This window comes from Arachis hypogaea, chromosome 2, assembly GCF_003086295.3.
Source record: "Arachis hypogaea cultivar Tifrunner chromosome 2, arahy.Tifrunner.gnm2.J5K5, whole genome shotgun sequence".
NCBI classification, from domain to species: Eukaryota; Viridiplantae; Streptophyta; class Magnoliopsida; order Fabales; family Fabaceae; genus Arachis; species Arachis hypogaea.
In genome coordinates this window covers 7,841,387-7,853,944 of record NC_092037.1, presented here as the reverse complement: position 1 = coordinate 7,853,944, position 12,558 = coordinate 7,841,387, and the positions used below count along the sequence as shown (strand labels likewise).

The 12,558-nt window shown below is 31.5% G+C and overlaps 1 protein-coding gene across 1 annotated transcript; it reads left to right on the top strand.

The window, feature by feature from the left end:
• Window positions 1-7,566: 7,566 nt before the first annotated feature.
• LOC112735816 (serine/threonine-protein phosphatase PP1 isozyme 1-like) lies at window positions 7,567-11,652 on the top strand. Its single transcript, XM_025785303.3, has 3 exons — window positions 7,567-8,035; window positions 9,518-10,077; window positions 11,262-11,652. Exons 1-3 carry the CDS (start codon window positions 7,867-7,869, stop codon window positions 11,427-11,429), a joined length of 897 nt encoding a protein of 298 aa, XP_025641088.1. The 5' UTR covers window positions 7,567-7,866; the 3' UTR covers window positions 11,430-11,652.
• Window positions 11,653-12,558: the final 906 nt, after the last annotated feature.

Below are 12,558 nucleotides of genomic sequence, written 5' to 3'. Positions count from 1 at the left end.
ATATCTATTTTATATAAATAATTAATTTAATAACTAATATTTTATATACACGTACGTACTATGATTTTATTATTAATCTCCTTAATATTGAAGGCAAGAGAATTATGATTTGTGAAGATAAAAATGAGAGATCATCATTATTACGAAGTTCAAGTTACACTATATACATAACTTCTAGTTCACTAACCGGATGCAGGGGGGAAATGCTTATAACCAATCCAGATCCAGGTGAATATGTTTGTTAGTTGATGTTGGGTTTTGACATATACGAAGTTGATAAATTCGGTTTTTTTTTTTTTGAATGAAATGACAATATCTTTAAGTGTGCTTTGTTAGAAATAAGAGAATAATTTGAAAAAAGTGATTATGTATTATTAAGTGGTGTTGTAATAGTCACCCAAAAAAAAAGTGGTGTTGTAATAATACAATATATAAGAATATATATAGATGTTAAAAGAATTAAAGTAATAAAAATATAATATCCTATAATAAATATACAAATATGTTAAATAAATATAATTGATGTTAATGGATTTTAATTTATAATGTATTTTAATTATACTCTAATATCACTTTTTAAATTCAAGTGGGAACTAAAGATACCATTTTCAATTTGGACACTAGAGTCTAAAAACAAATAGGGTGATTTGTGAAGATATCACTAGTCGGATCCAAAGTCCCAAAAGCTATAAGACGAACAACATCAATAACGAGACGTTATTGGACAAAGTGACAATCAATTTCAATGTGTTTGGTGCGTTCATGAAAAACATCATTATGGACAATTTGAATAGCACTGTGGTTGTGCAAAAAACATTAGTTGGGGACAAATGAGGAGCACTCAAATCTTCAAGAAGCCAATAAATCGAGACAACCTCAACAGTAGTGTCAGCAAGAGTATGGTATTCAGCTTTGGTACTTGATCGAGTAGTGAATATTTGCTTCTTGGCTAGCCAGGAAATGAGAGAGTCACCAAAAAACAAACAATAACCAGTAGTAGAACGATAATCAGTGGGATCACCAGCCCAATCAGCATTAGAGTATGCTTGAAGGGTTAAAGATGAATGGGCAGAAAAATAAAGTCCATGAAATAGAGTGCCTTTAATGTAGCAAAAAATGCGAAAAATTGCCGCATTATGAGTAGTACGAGTAGCTAACAAGAACTGGCTAAGAACATGAACTGGATATGCAATGTCGGGTTGTGTGACAGTCACGTATACGAGACTTCCAACAAACTGTCGATAAAAAGTAGGATGATCTAAAACAGTGTCATCTATAGGAGTAAACCGAATATTAGGCTCAAAATGAGTAGACTCAGTGCGACTATCCATGATTCCAGCTCGAGCAAGCATATCAGAAGCATACTTAGTTTGAGAGAGATAGATACCGTCATATGAGGATATGACTTTAAGGCTAATAAAATAACTGAGTGAACTAAGATCCTTCATCTCAAAAGTGTGGTGAATGAATGCTTTAAGATCAGAAATACCATAAACATCATCTCCAGTAATACTCATGTCATCGATATATAAAAGTAGAAGAACAACCCCACATTCACTTTTACGAATAAAGAGAGCATTCTCATGAGGGCTGCAAGTGAAACCGAGATTGCATATAGTAGTGCCAAACTTTTCAAATCATTCACGAGAAGCTTGCTTAAGACCATAAAGTGCCTTACGAAGGAGACAAACTTTGCTAGAAGGATAAGGATATCACAAAGGTGGTTTCATATAGACCTTCTTCTTCAAATCCCCATTAAGAAATGCATTATTCACATCCATCAGATTGAGAGCCCATTTTTTTACTACAGCAATGGTAAGGAGAGCGCGAACAGATGTGAAACGAGCAAATGGAGCAAAAGTCTCTTCATAATCAATACCATATTCTTATATACATCCTTGAGCAACCAAACGTGCCTTATAATGGTCAATAAAACCATCAGAGTGACTCTTGATCTTATATATCCATCTACTACCCACAACTTCTTGATCACAAAGAGGATCAACCAAGTCCCAAGTGTGTGCTTTTTTAAATTCCTGGATTTCTTCTTGCATTGCTTGCTGCCAATTTGAATTTGTAAAGGCTTCTCGGAATGAATTAGGTTCATGATAATGAAGAATAGTAGAAAAATGAGGAAATAGATTTCTTACCCTAGAAGAACGAATGGAGGAAGACGGCATGACAACAAGACAAGATCATCGTCTGGTTTGGAATCATTGGTAGATGGAGAAAGTGGAAGAGTAAGAGGCTTGAGAGATTGACTGGAGATAGAACTTGTAGTATCACCATTAGGAAAAAGATTAATATGGGAGTTAGTGAAAAACAGGGACAGAGTAAAAAGAATTGACTCAAAAGAGGAGAAACTAGAGAACATGTGATGCTCCCAAAATACAACATGACGAGATATAAGAATACGTCGAAAGATGAGATCCAACAACGATAACCCTTGTGTTCAATGCCATAACCAAGAAAACAACATATGCGAGCCCGAGGTTCAAGTTTATTATGGTCATGAGGCTGAAGAAGGACAAAATAAACACAACCAAAAATACGAAGAGAACTATAATCTGGAGAGGTATGATAAAGATGCTCAAAGGGAGTAATGTTATACCAAGGACAGAAGAAGAAAGTCTAATGATAGTATAGACAGCAGTGAGAACAGCTTCATCCCAAATACGCTCAGAACATGATGAAGAAATAAGCATAGGACAAACAGAGTCAAGAATGTGACGGTGTTTGCAGCTCTTCCATTTTGTTGAAAGATATCAGGACAAGAAAACTCAAACAAAGTGCCCTGTTCAGCGAGAAAATTTAAAAGTTTGGAGTCATGATATTCCATAGCATTATTGCGTTGGAAGACTTTAATAACCTTGGAAACTAAGTTTTAAATATAGTAGTAAAGTTAATATAAAGCTGAGGCAGCTCATGACGATTAGTCATCGAATAAACCCAAGTAAAATGTGAATAATCATCAATAAATACTACAAAGTATCGAGCCCCTCCATAGAAATGGTGGGAGTAGGGCTCCAAATATCAGATTGAATAAGATCAAAAGGAGAGCAAGCAGGAGATGGATTATTATGAAAAGATAATGCTGGTTGTTTTGCAGCTTGATAAGAAATGCAATCAAAAGACTCTTGATTAACTTGACCTAAAACACCTTTAAATAGAAGAGGGTGCAATTTTCTTAAGGAGTTATGGGCAAGACGACGATGTCATAGGTGAAGTGTAGATGGAGAAGAAATGTGAAGATTCTCGAGTTCAAACAAGCTTCCAACCTTACGTCCAGTCCCGATGATCTGTCTCGTCCAACGATTTTGCACACGACAACCAAAAATAGAAAAATTGACATTAAAATCGAGATCAACAAGTTGAGCAACAGAGATAAGATTAAAGTTTACTTTTGGAATAAAATAAGTGTCATGGAGGATAAGATTTGACTATGAAATAAAATTCTTATGTGTTGCATGCAAGAAGGAATCATTAACAGTGTTGACAAAAGGTAAATTTGTAGTGGTAAACAAAGACGAGAAAAAATGCGTAAAGGAGACATATGATGAAAGCAACTAGAATCAAAATATCATTTATAATTACCTAGAGGAGTGGAAAAAACAGCATAGGTATTACCAGAAAAGGAGAAAAGTTGCTTAAGAGACTCAATACCAGATGGAGAGACAAAAGGTAGGTTAAGAGAAGTAGAGTTGGTGGATTCATTAGCAACAGCAGCAGTAGTAAAAGCAGACATATTCTTAGAGTAGTTAGGACGAGAATGATACTTGTTTGGATCTGAACGTGATGGGCAAGTAGAACAGGTAGTAATCAAGTGTTCCAAGAGCTTGCAATAATGGCAAAATAGGTTTGGACAATTGTAGTTAATGTGACCTTTCTATTTGTATTTGCGACATTCAATAGAAGGACAGTCTGAGAAAAGATGCCCATAAAGGTTACAGTTTAGACAGAATTTACCCTTTCTATCTGTGGCAGCAAAGCATCTGATTTTTCCATAATAGTATATACAAAGATGAAAGATATGAAAAAAAATTGCAAGAGCGGAGCAAAAATTGAGGAAACGGAAGTCAAAATTGAAATATTTAACCAAAAAACCTTAGAATGGTCCCACTATTTGCTACGTCAATAACCATGTCAGCAGAGGAGGACATGTGGCGACATGCGAGAGGAAGAGGAAGACACACCAATGCTGACGCGGAGAGGAGTTGGCGCGCGGGTCAGGAAGTGGACCGCGCCGGGTTGACGCGCTGGTCAAACACGAGTCGGTTGAAGGCGCCGTATTTGGACACATGTGATGCTTTTGAGCTGTTGATCCTAGGTGTGGATCCAACGGCGCTGGATGCGTTTGGAAGGAGGAAGATAAGCAAATGGACAACAACCTTGAGGCAGCCTATGGTGGCGCATCCGATGGTTTCCGGCAACAAGGCTGGACTTGTTGAACTCGCAACGACGAGACAAAGACGGTGATAAGAATAGTGACGAACCAAAGCATTGGAAAAGGATTGAAAAACAAGGGCAAAAAATACTGCCGAAAAAAGAAAAACAAGGGGCTATAAACTAATTTTCATGAAAAAAAAATCTATGTTCTTGATACTATGTTAGAAATAAGAGAATAATCTAAAAAAAAGTGATTATGTATTATTGAGTAATGTTGCAGTGATACAATATACAAAAATATATATGTATTAGAAGAATTAAAACAATAAAAACATAATATCCTATAATAAATATACAAATGTACTAAATAAATATAATTAATACTAACTATTTTAATTAGTTTTAATTATATTCTAACATACTTCATTCTCTCATGAAAAGTAGAATTGATGACAATGTCTATATAGCTGGAACTGAATCATAGAAAATACGAAAGATATGACGGAAATTTTGACACCATTGTTTGCTTGGTAAACTTTTAAGACACCAATAAATTCCCAATGAACATACAATAACCAATCACACTTCTTCGAACACCTAGCCCAGTCAAAATCAACATAAACCAAGTCCCATTTCTAACTTGGTTATGACATGGTGCATTGCATCCATATGGGCGGGGTAGCGAGTGGCTTGCTAATAAAATAGTTTAATGTAATCAGGTTGGGTTGGTCTAGTGATTAGTTCACTAGTCCGCTTAAGCAAGTGTCGGGGTTCGAATCTCGCTTTATACATGCAGCAACCTATTGGCCAGCGACAAACCCTTAAATGGAGCTCAGTACCGCAACAGATTAGTCCTTTCTGACCTCAAAGTTTAGCCTGCCAACTAATCTTCCATGTGAGGAAGGATTACTCAACGGCTCTTGAATTTAGGCAGCACTTTGTCTCAAGTTCAGATCCATTAGCAAGTTGGCGGGTTTAGATTCTAAAAAATTGGTATCTTCAAGTAAATTGAGTGTACATTTCATTGATATTGGTATATACTTGGACACGATTTTATAATCTTCATTCGACTTAAGTCTTAAAGTGGATTTAAAATTGATTATATGTACTAAAATAGTCTTTAAAAATCTCAATTATACTAATTATATATATTTTTGAGATCAACAAAATTAAATTATGAAAGTCCTTAATTTTAGAATATAAACCTATGTTTTTGTCTATACATTAATTAATATTTAATTTGGTATTTAAAATTTAAAGTGAGATTTAAATTAATCTCTAAAATTTTAATTGACCAAATTAAATCTTTAAATTTATAATTATTAACGTGTCAAATCAGCACATTATTAATAGATAATAATGACCTCCGGAACTAATATGAATTACAATTATAAATTTAGAAAAGTTCAATTAAAGTTAATTAAAACTTGATGAGTTAATTTGAATCTGACCTTAAATTTTATGACGAAATTAAATATTAACTCTCTTGTAAAAGTATATTTTATAAAAAATATTTATTATAAAGAGAAACAAAACAAAGAAATAAATATGCAACACTTCTCAAAATAAACAAAACTAAAATACTTCGAAATGAAACAGGCCTGCTACACATACAAGTCTTTTGGCTAGGGCTGAAAGTGAGCCGAGTTGAGTCGAGTTAGACCAAGCTCAAGCTCGGCTCACAAAAATTGAGCTTGGCTCACGGTTCACCTCATTAACAATCAAGCCTATTTCTTAAGCTCAAGCTCGGCTCACCGAAAGCTCACGAGCTGGCTCGAGCTCACGAGCTGGCTCAAATAATAGAAACATAAATACATAATCTATAATTCTATATCAATAAATTATAACTTATATATTTTAAAAAATATTTAAAAAGATCAATTTTATATATTGTTATCTATCAATAAATTATAAATTTTTTATTTATGTCCTACATCAAAATTATATGTAAAAAATAAATATGAAATTTTAAATAATTAAGATCATTAATATATAATTATATAGTACTATTTCATATGTATATATATAATATTAAAAATATAGACTAAATGCATATAGGATATATGTATTAATAATTATATATATATAATTGAGTCAGCTCACGAGCTAATGAGTTGAGCTTATCCAAGTTCAAGCTTGGCTCATTTAATTTATGAGCTCAATTCCAAGCTCAAGCTTGGCTCACTAGCTCACGAGCTTAACTTATCGAGCTATTAACGAGTCGAGCTCGAGCTAGCTTATGAGCTGGCTTGACTCACTTCCACACCTACTTTTGGCTTATAAGCTATATAAGTTGGCCCAAGTCTAAGAAAAAAATACGCGCACCACTCTTTTAGAATCGAGCGTCCAACGCATGCGCCTTAATCATCCTTCCACAACATGTTCATTATGCCGCACTCTTCCTCTTCTTCCTCAATCAAAACGCAAACCGTCAAGATTCAAGCGACATTCGAAACAAACTACGATTCTGCAGAAACGTTCCAACTCCTCGCGAAGAGTAGAAGAAATCAGGAAGAAAAGATACAAATCTCTATAAAAAATCACTAGAAAAAGCGAAGAAACATTATTCAAGATACTGTTTTACTGTTCTTCTAGATTTTTTTTCTAGATTGTCTCTGCCATGTGCCTCATGCTTAACCAGCAAAACATTAAAAGATTCAAGAAGAAATATATTGTCTCCCCCATGTTTTGGGTATATTTCTTAAATCCTTTGGGTGTAATTCTGAAATTCCATTATCTTCAAAACGATTTCAAAGTTTGATTTCATAAACTATGAAAATAAAAAAAACGAAGCAAGAATATAGAGAGAGAAAACGCCCGTAAACGACGAAGAAGAAACCAGTGATAAATGCAGATAAAACAACGAATGAAAAGGCAAAGAGAAAACACACGAAGGAGATTCAACAAATTTGGCAAAAAACTCGAAAAAAGAAACGAAATCTTTTGAAAAATGGAAGTTATATATTTGTGCGTTAATTAATTTGAATTGATTTAAAAGTCTGTTAAAGAGGCATGTAACATAAGCAGTGCGTTTAATGGGTTTCATTCTCTTCAAGTTTGTAAAGCTTGTAAGCGCAAAACACATGTACGTAGAGATTAATCCAAAATGAAATGGGTCTTATCTTCCTACTAAATGAGATTCTTCCTCTTTTCTAAATTTGGTTCGGTTAAGAAAACAGTATGCACTTTTTCTCCTTGCCATTAGTTGGCAACTTTAGATCCTCCGCTTTCTTTTCTAGCCATATATAGAAAAAGAGAGGAAGAGAGAGTAAAACATTGCTTTAATATATCCCAAATATATCAACAAATCTGCTATTTTTTTGGAATATTTGTTTCTTGTATATCACATAAAATAGCAACCATTTCTTTCTGATCCTCTTTGCTTATTTTGCATTCTGTGATCCGATTCATACCAATAGGAGAAGATCAATAAATTAGTTTATTGTATAGAAAAAAGAAAGGTCAGAGAGGAATCGGGGAATGGATGGATTGGATGGTTTGATAGAAAGGCTTTTGGAAGCAAAGAAGAATGTTGGCAAACGGATTCATCTTGTAGAGTCAGAAATTCGCAACATTTGTATCACCGCAAAAGAAATCCTTCTTAGCCAACCCAACCTCCTCGAGTTGGAAGCTCCCATCAATGTTTGTGGTATTATATTATCTTATATTCCATCCTTTTTTTTTTAATTTCAATTAATACTCTCTTTTCTTCTTCTTAATATCCATGAATCATTGAAATTATGTTTGCATTGCATGTGGAAATAGAATGAATTCTTAATCCATATTGAACCGATCAAAACAGGGTATGACACAGTATTATATATATATTAGATCGGTTTGGCTAGAAACTAACTTTTCTTTGATCCACAATCATAGATTATTAAAGGTTAAGAGGAGGGAAACAAAATTTAAAGAGAAAAGAAAAATGTAACTGATTGTTGTATAAAAAAATAATAATATTCCAAAGAATTTTTAATCAGATTCTTTAGTCTTTGACAAATTTAATCACCAAAATTAGTCACAAGAATTTATTTTATTAGATAAATTAGTCTTTATATTAGATTATTTGTCTATATAAAAGTATTTATATGAAAATTTTAAAAATTTTTAAGAACAAATATGTTTTTTTTATCAAATACTAATGCGGATTATTTTGTCTAATCTTTTACGAAAATTTAATATAAAAAATAATTTGTCTAGCAAAATAAAATATTAAAAACTAATTTAATAATTAAAAGTTTATAAAATTAAATTATCCGATCAAACTTTTTTATACTAATTTAGATATGAAAAAGCTAGAGGACCAATAATTTTAATTTATATTGGCTAGTATTTTTTATCAACAATTCAATATCTTTAGTTTAATAGTTCTACAACACTACAATATATTTTTAGTCAATATTTTTAAAAATTACTGATTAATTACCGGGAAAAAAATAAATAAATTCTGCGAGCTTATATATTAGGAATTTTTTATTTTAATATGGAAGAGTGGAGAGAGTTTTAGTTAATGTTGTAAAAAATAGAGTTTTACAGTGTTATGGAGGCGCTGCTCTATGCAAGCACAATACGACAATACGCAGACTGTATATTGTAATTTAATATTAAAATAATACAATACGCAATCTGTGTATTGTCTTTATAAATTAAAAAAACATTAATCCGACAATTCGCACTCTGCGAATTCTATAGCCCCCATAATTTTGTAAAACACCATAATTTCCAATATTAAAAGATTACACCAATTTTTATCCAATATCCAAAAAAATTAACCTATATATTACTCTTTAGATATTATTCATAAGAAAAAATTTACTGTTAAATATTTTTCACTACATTAAAAATAACCAAAATACTAAGAAGATTGATAATATAGTTTAGAGGAGTGTTAAGAGGTCAGTAGATTTTGTGATTTATAACTATTAATTAGTCATTATTAATATTTTTAATAGTATAAAATTATATTTAATAAGATAGAATTACCCATTTTTCTTTTACTAGTTAAATATTAGTCAAATTTTAGTAAAAGTATTGGTCTTTAAACTTTCTCTTACAATTTATATTGGAGATAGATTTTATGAAATTTGATGAATGTTTTGAGCTAATACCTAATAATATGATGATATGGTAGGCGACATACACGGGCAATACCCAGACCTATTGCGGCTGTTTGAATACGGCGGTTTTCCGCCGCAATCAAACTACCTGTTCCTTGGAGACTACGTGGACAGAGGAAAACAGAGCATAGAAACAATATGCCTCCTTCTAGCGTACAAAATCAAATACCCTGAAAACTTTTTCCTTCTGCGTGGAAACCATGAATGCGCCTCAATCAACAGAATATACGGATTCTACGACGAGTGCAAGCGGAGATTCAGTGTTCGTTTATGGAAGGTGTTTACAGATTGCTTCAACTGTTTGCCAGTGGCTGCAGTGATTGATGAGAAGATCCTGTGCATGCATGGAGGGATATCTCCTGAGATTGAGAACTTGGATCAAATCAAAGCCATTGAAAGGCCAGTGGATGTGCCAGATCAAGGGCTCTTGTGTGATCTTCTTTGGGCAGATCCTGATAGGCAAATCATAGGGTGGGGAGAGAATGATAGAGGTGTTTCATACACCTTTGGACCTGATAAGGTTGCTGAGTTCTTGAAGAAACATGATCTCGATCTTATTTGTCGAGCTCACCAGGTTCCATCTCTTACTCTTCTCCTAAACTTTTTTGCACTTTATCTATGCCTTTCTTCAAGGTACATAGTCTTAAAAGAGAAAAGTTAAAGGCAAGCGAAAAATTTATTACCTTTTAGGAGTAGTTTTAGTTATTAATTTAATTTTTAAATATTATTAACGAATTATTTACTAAAAATAATAAATTTTACTAACTTTTTAGCATTTTTCTGTTAACATTAAAGTAATATTTTCTTATTACTTAATAATATTTTTTAGGATTTTGTTAGGTAAATAATGATTTTTGTGAACAATGTGAACAATGAATTATAAAATTGGTCCAATAAAGTAAAAACACATTACACCCCCTAAATTATCTACCTAAATCTTAATATTAGGTAACTATCTGCATATCTAGTGAACTAGTGAATTGAATATCCGATATATTTATTGTTCATATTATTTATTATTTTTATTATTTATCTATACTTTTTCTAATTTTTTAATTTAAAAATTAAAAAAATATATTTTAAAATATAAAAAAATATCACTATAATTTTAACAACACTTGTAACATAATTTGATAGCCACCATAATTATAAATATTATAGACGTCACCTTTATATAATAGTTTAAATTTTTAAAATGTCGAGTACTATGACTAAAAATTGTAACGTTAGATCATAAAGACCAAAAAAAAAAACACATACATAGTTCTACTAAAAGAGTTGTACTAAAAAAATGGTACAAAAATAATGTATTAAATATATAACTATTTATATCACAAATTTACAATAGTTTCTCTGCCAACGAACTATAACTCAAATGATATAGTCTTTCCATCTTATCTAAAAGTTTTGAATTCGAAGTGATTTCTCTTCTCTACTTAAATTTTAAGAAGAGATTTCTTGATAAATATGGAACTATTTTTGTGCCTCTACCAACTTAAATTTGTAAAAGAGATGGTTTCATAATACAATCATTAACATGGACTCTCTTGAAATATATTAGAATCAATTAATATTGATTAGAATTATTTAATATATTTGAATATTTATTATAAAATATTATATTTTTATTATTTCAATTTTTTTAACACTTATAAATATTTTTTTATATTCTATCATTGTACACAATTTGAATATATACAAATCTTTTCTCTATTGTTATCTCTTCCATTTTTAACAGACACAACTTTCTTTTTGCAGGTTGTGGAAGATGGGTACCAATTCTTCGCAGATAGGCAGCTAGTGACCATATTTTCAGCACCAAACTATTGTGGAGAGTTCAACAATGCAGGAGCACTTATGTGTGTGGATGAAACCTTACTCTGTTCCTTTCAGATTCTCAAACCATTGACAGCAAAGACCCCGTAGCAATAGCTGCAATCTTCTTTATTTTTGGGTAACACAACAACAATGGAGAAAACGGACAAAGCAAAAGCTATTTTGAACTCTGCAGAAAGTTGTATATATCCCCTTGTTTACTTAGAAGCTGATTGTGAATTTAGATTAAAAGGAAAAGAGAAAAAAACAAGAAAGAAAGTAAAATGTTTGAAGAGTAAAATGAATTTATAATTACTATTGGGAACTTCTAATTCTTCCTTTCTTGCCCTTCATAATCTCATCTCGCAAACATAGTGATCCTTTAGTTTTCTTCTCTACAAAACTTCACACAATTTAAGTGGAAGCAATTATTCTGAAAAAAAAAAAGTCCCATCTGCAATAGTACTTGTACCCTTAAATTTGTACCCTAAATAGGTTTGGTAATATTATTTATGTTTTTGGGCATGGAAATTTATAACTTATGAAAAAAAAAAGTAGTTAGAAGAATGTTGAAGGATAAACCTAACTGAATCCATTAATTGTGAAAGAGAGACGAAATATAAAAACAATTTTAATGGATGCAATTGAAATTGTTTTACCTCTGACACTTTCATAAAACTTGATAAGTCTCACTTCTATTTTGTTACTAGAGTGAACAAAAAAAAATGCTAATGCATGTGGGAGAAAATAAGGAGTGCAACATTTTTTAAATTCAAAATCTTAAATCTTAAATTATAGATTTTAAATGAGTCATTGATATAAATATAATAAATACAAAATTAAAATTTGTTTAACTACTAAAGAGTGTAGCATTTTTTATCATAATAATCATGATCAATTATTAGTTTTAATAGTATAATATTTTAATGATATTTTATAATTGGTGAGATCACAACTAAAGTTATTCACAAAGTTAATATTTAAATTGGTCTTTGAAGTTTTACTTACATTTCAATTTGATCTTTAAAATTTCAATTTATTCAATTTATTTTTTTAATTTGGTATCCATGACTCACATTAGTCCCTAATCCTGTTTCTATCACAGAATCATTAATGTCGTACTAAGATGACTGATGACTATTACACTGAACTTCCTAACGACGATCTGATGTGGCAAATTGAAACTTTTAACATCAATTTGGTTCTTAAAAAATCTTTAAAACCCTTAAGCGAAATTAGA

Coding starts and splice junctions, on each gene's coding strand:
- LOC112735816 (XM_025785303.3), top strand. CDS start 7,867: ATGGATGGATTGGATGGTTTGATAGAAAGGCTTTTGGAAGCAAAGAAG. Junction 8,036..9,517: donor AGCTCCCATCAATGTTTGTG/GTATTATATTAT, acceptor ATGATATGGTAG/GCGACATACACGGGCAATAC. Junction 10,078..11,261: donor TTATTTGTCGAGCTCACCAG/GTTCCATCTCTT, acceptor TTCTTTTTGCAG/GTTGTGGAAGATGGGTACCA.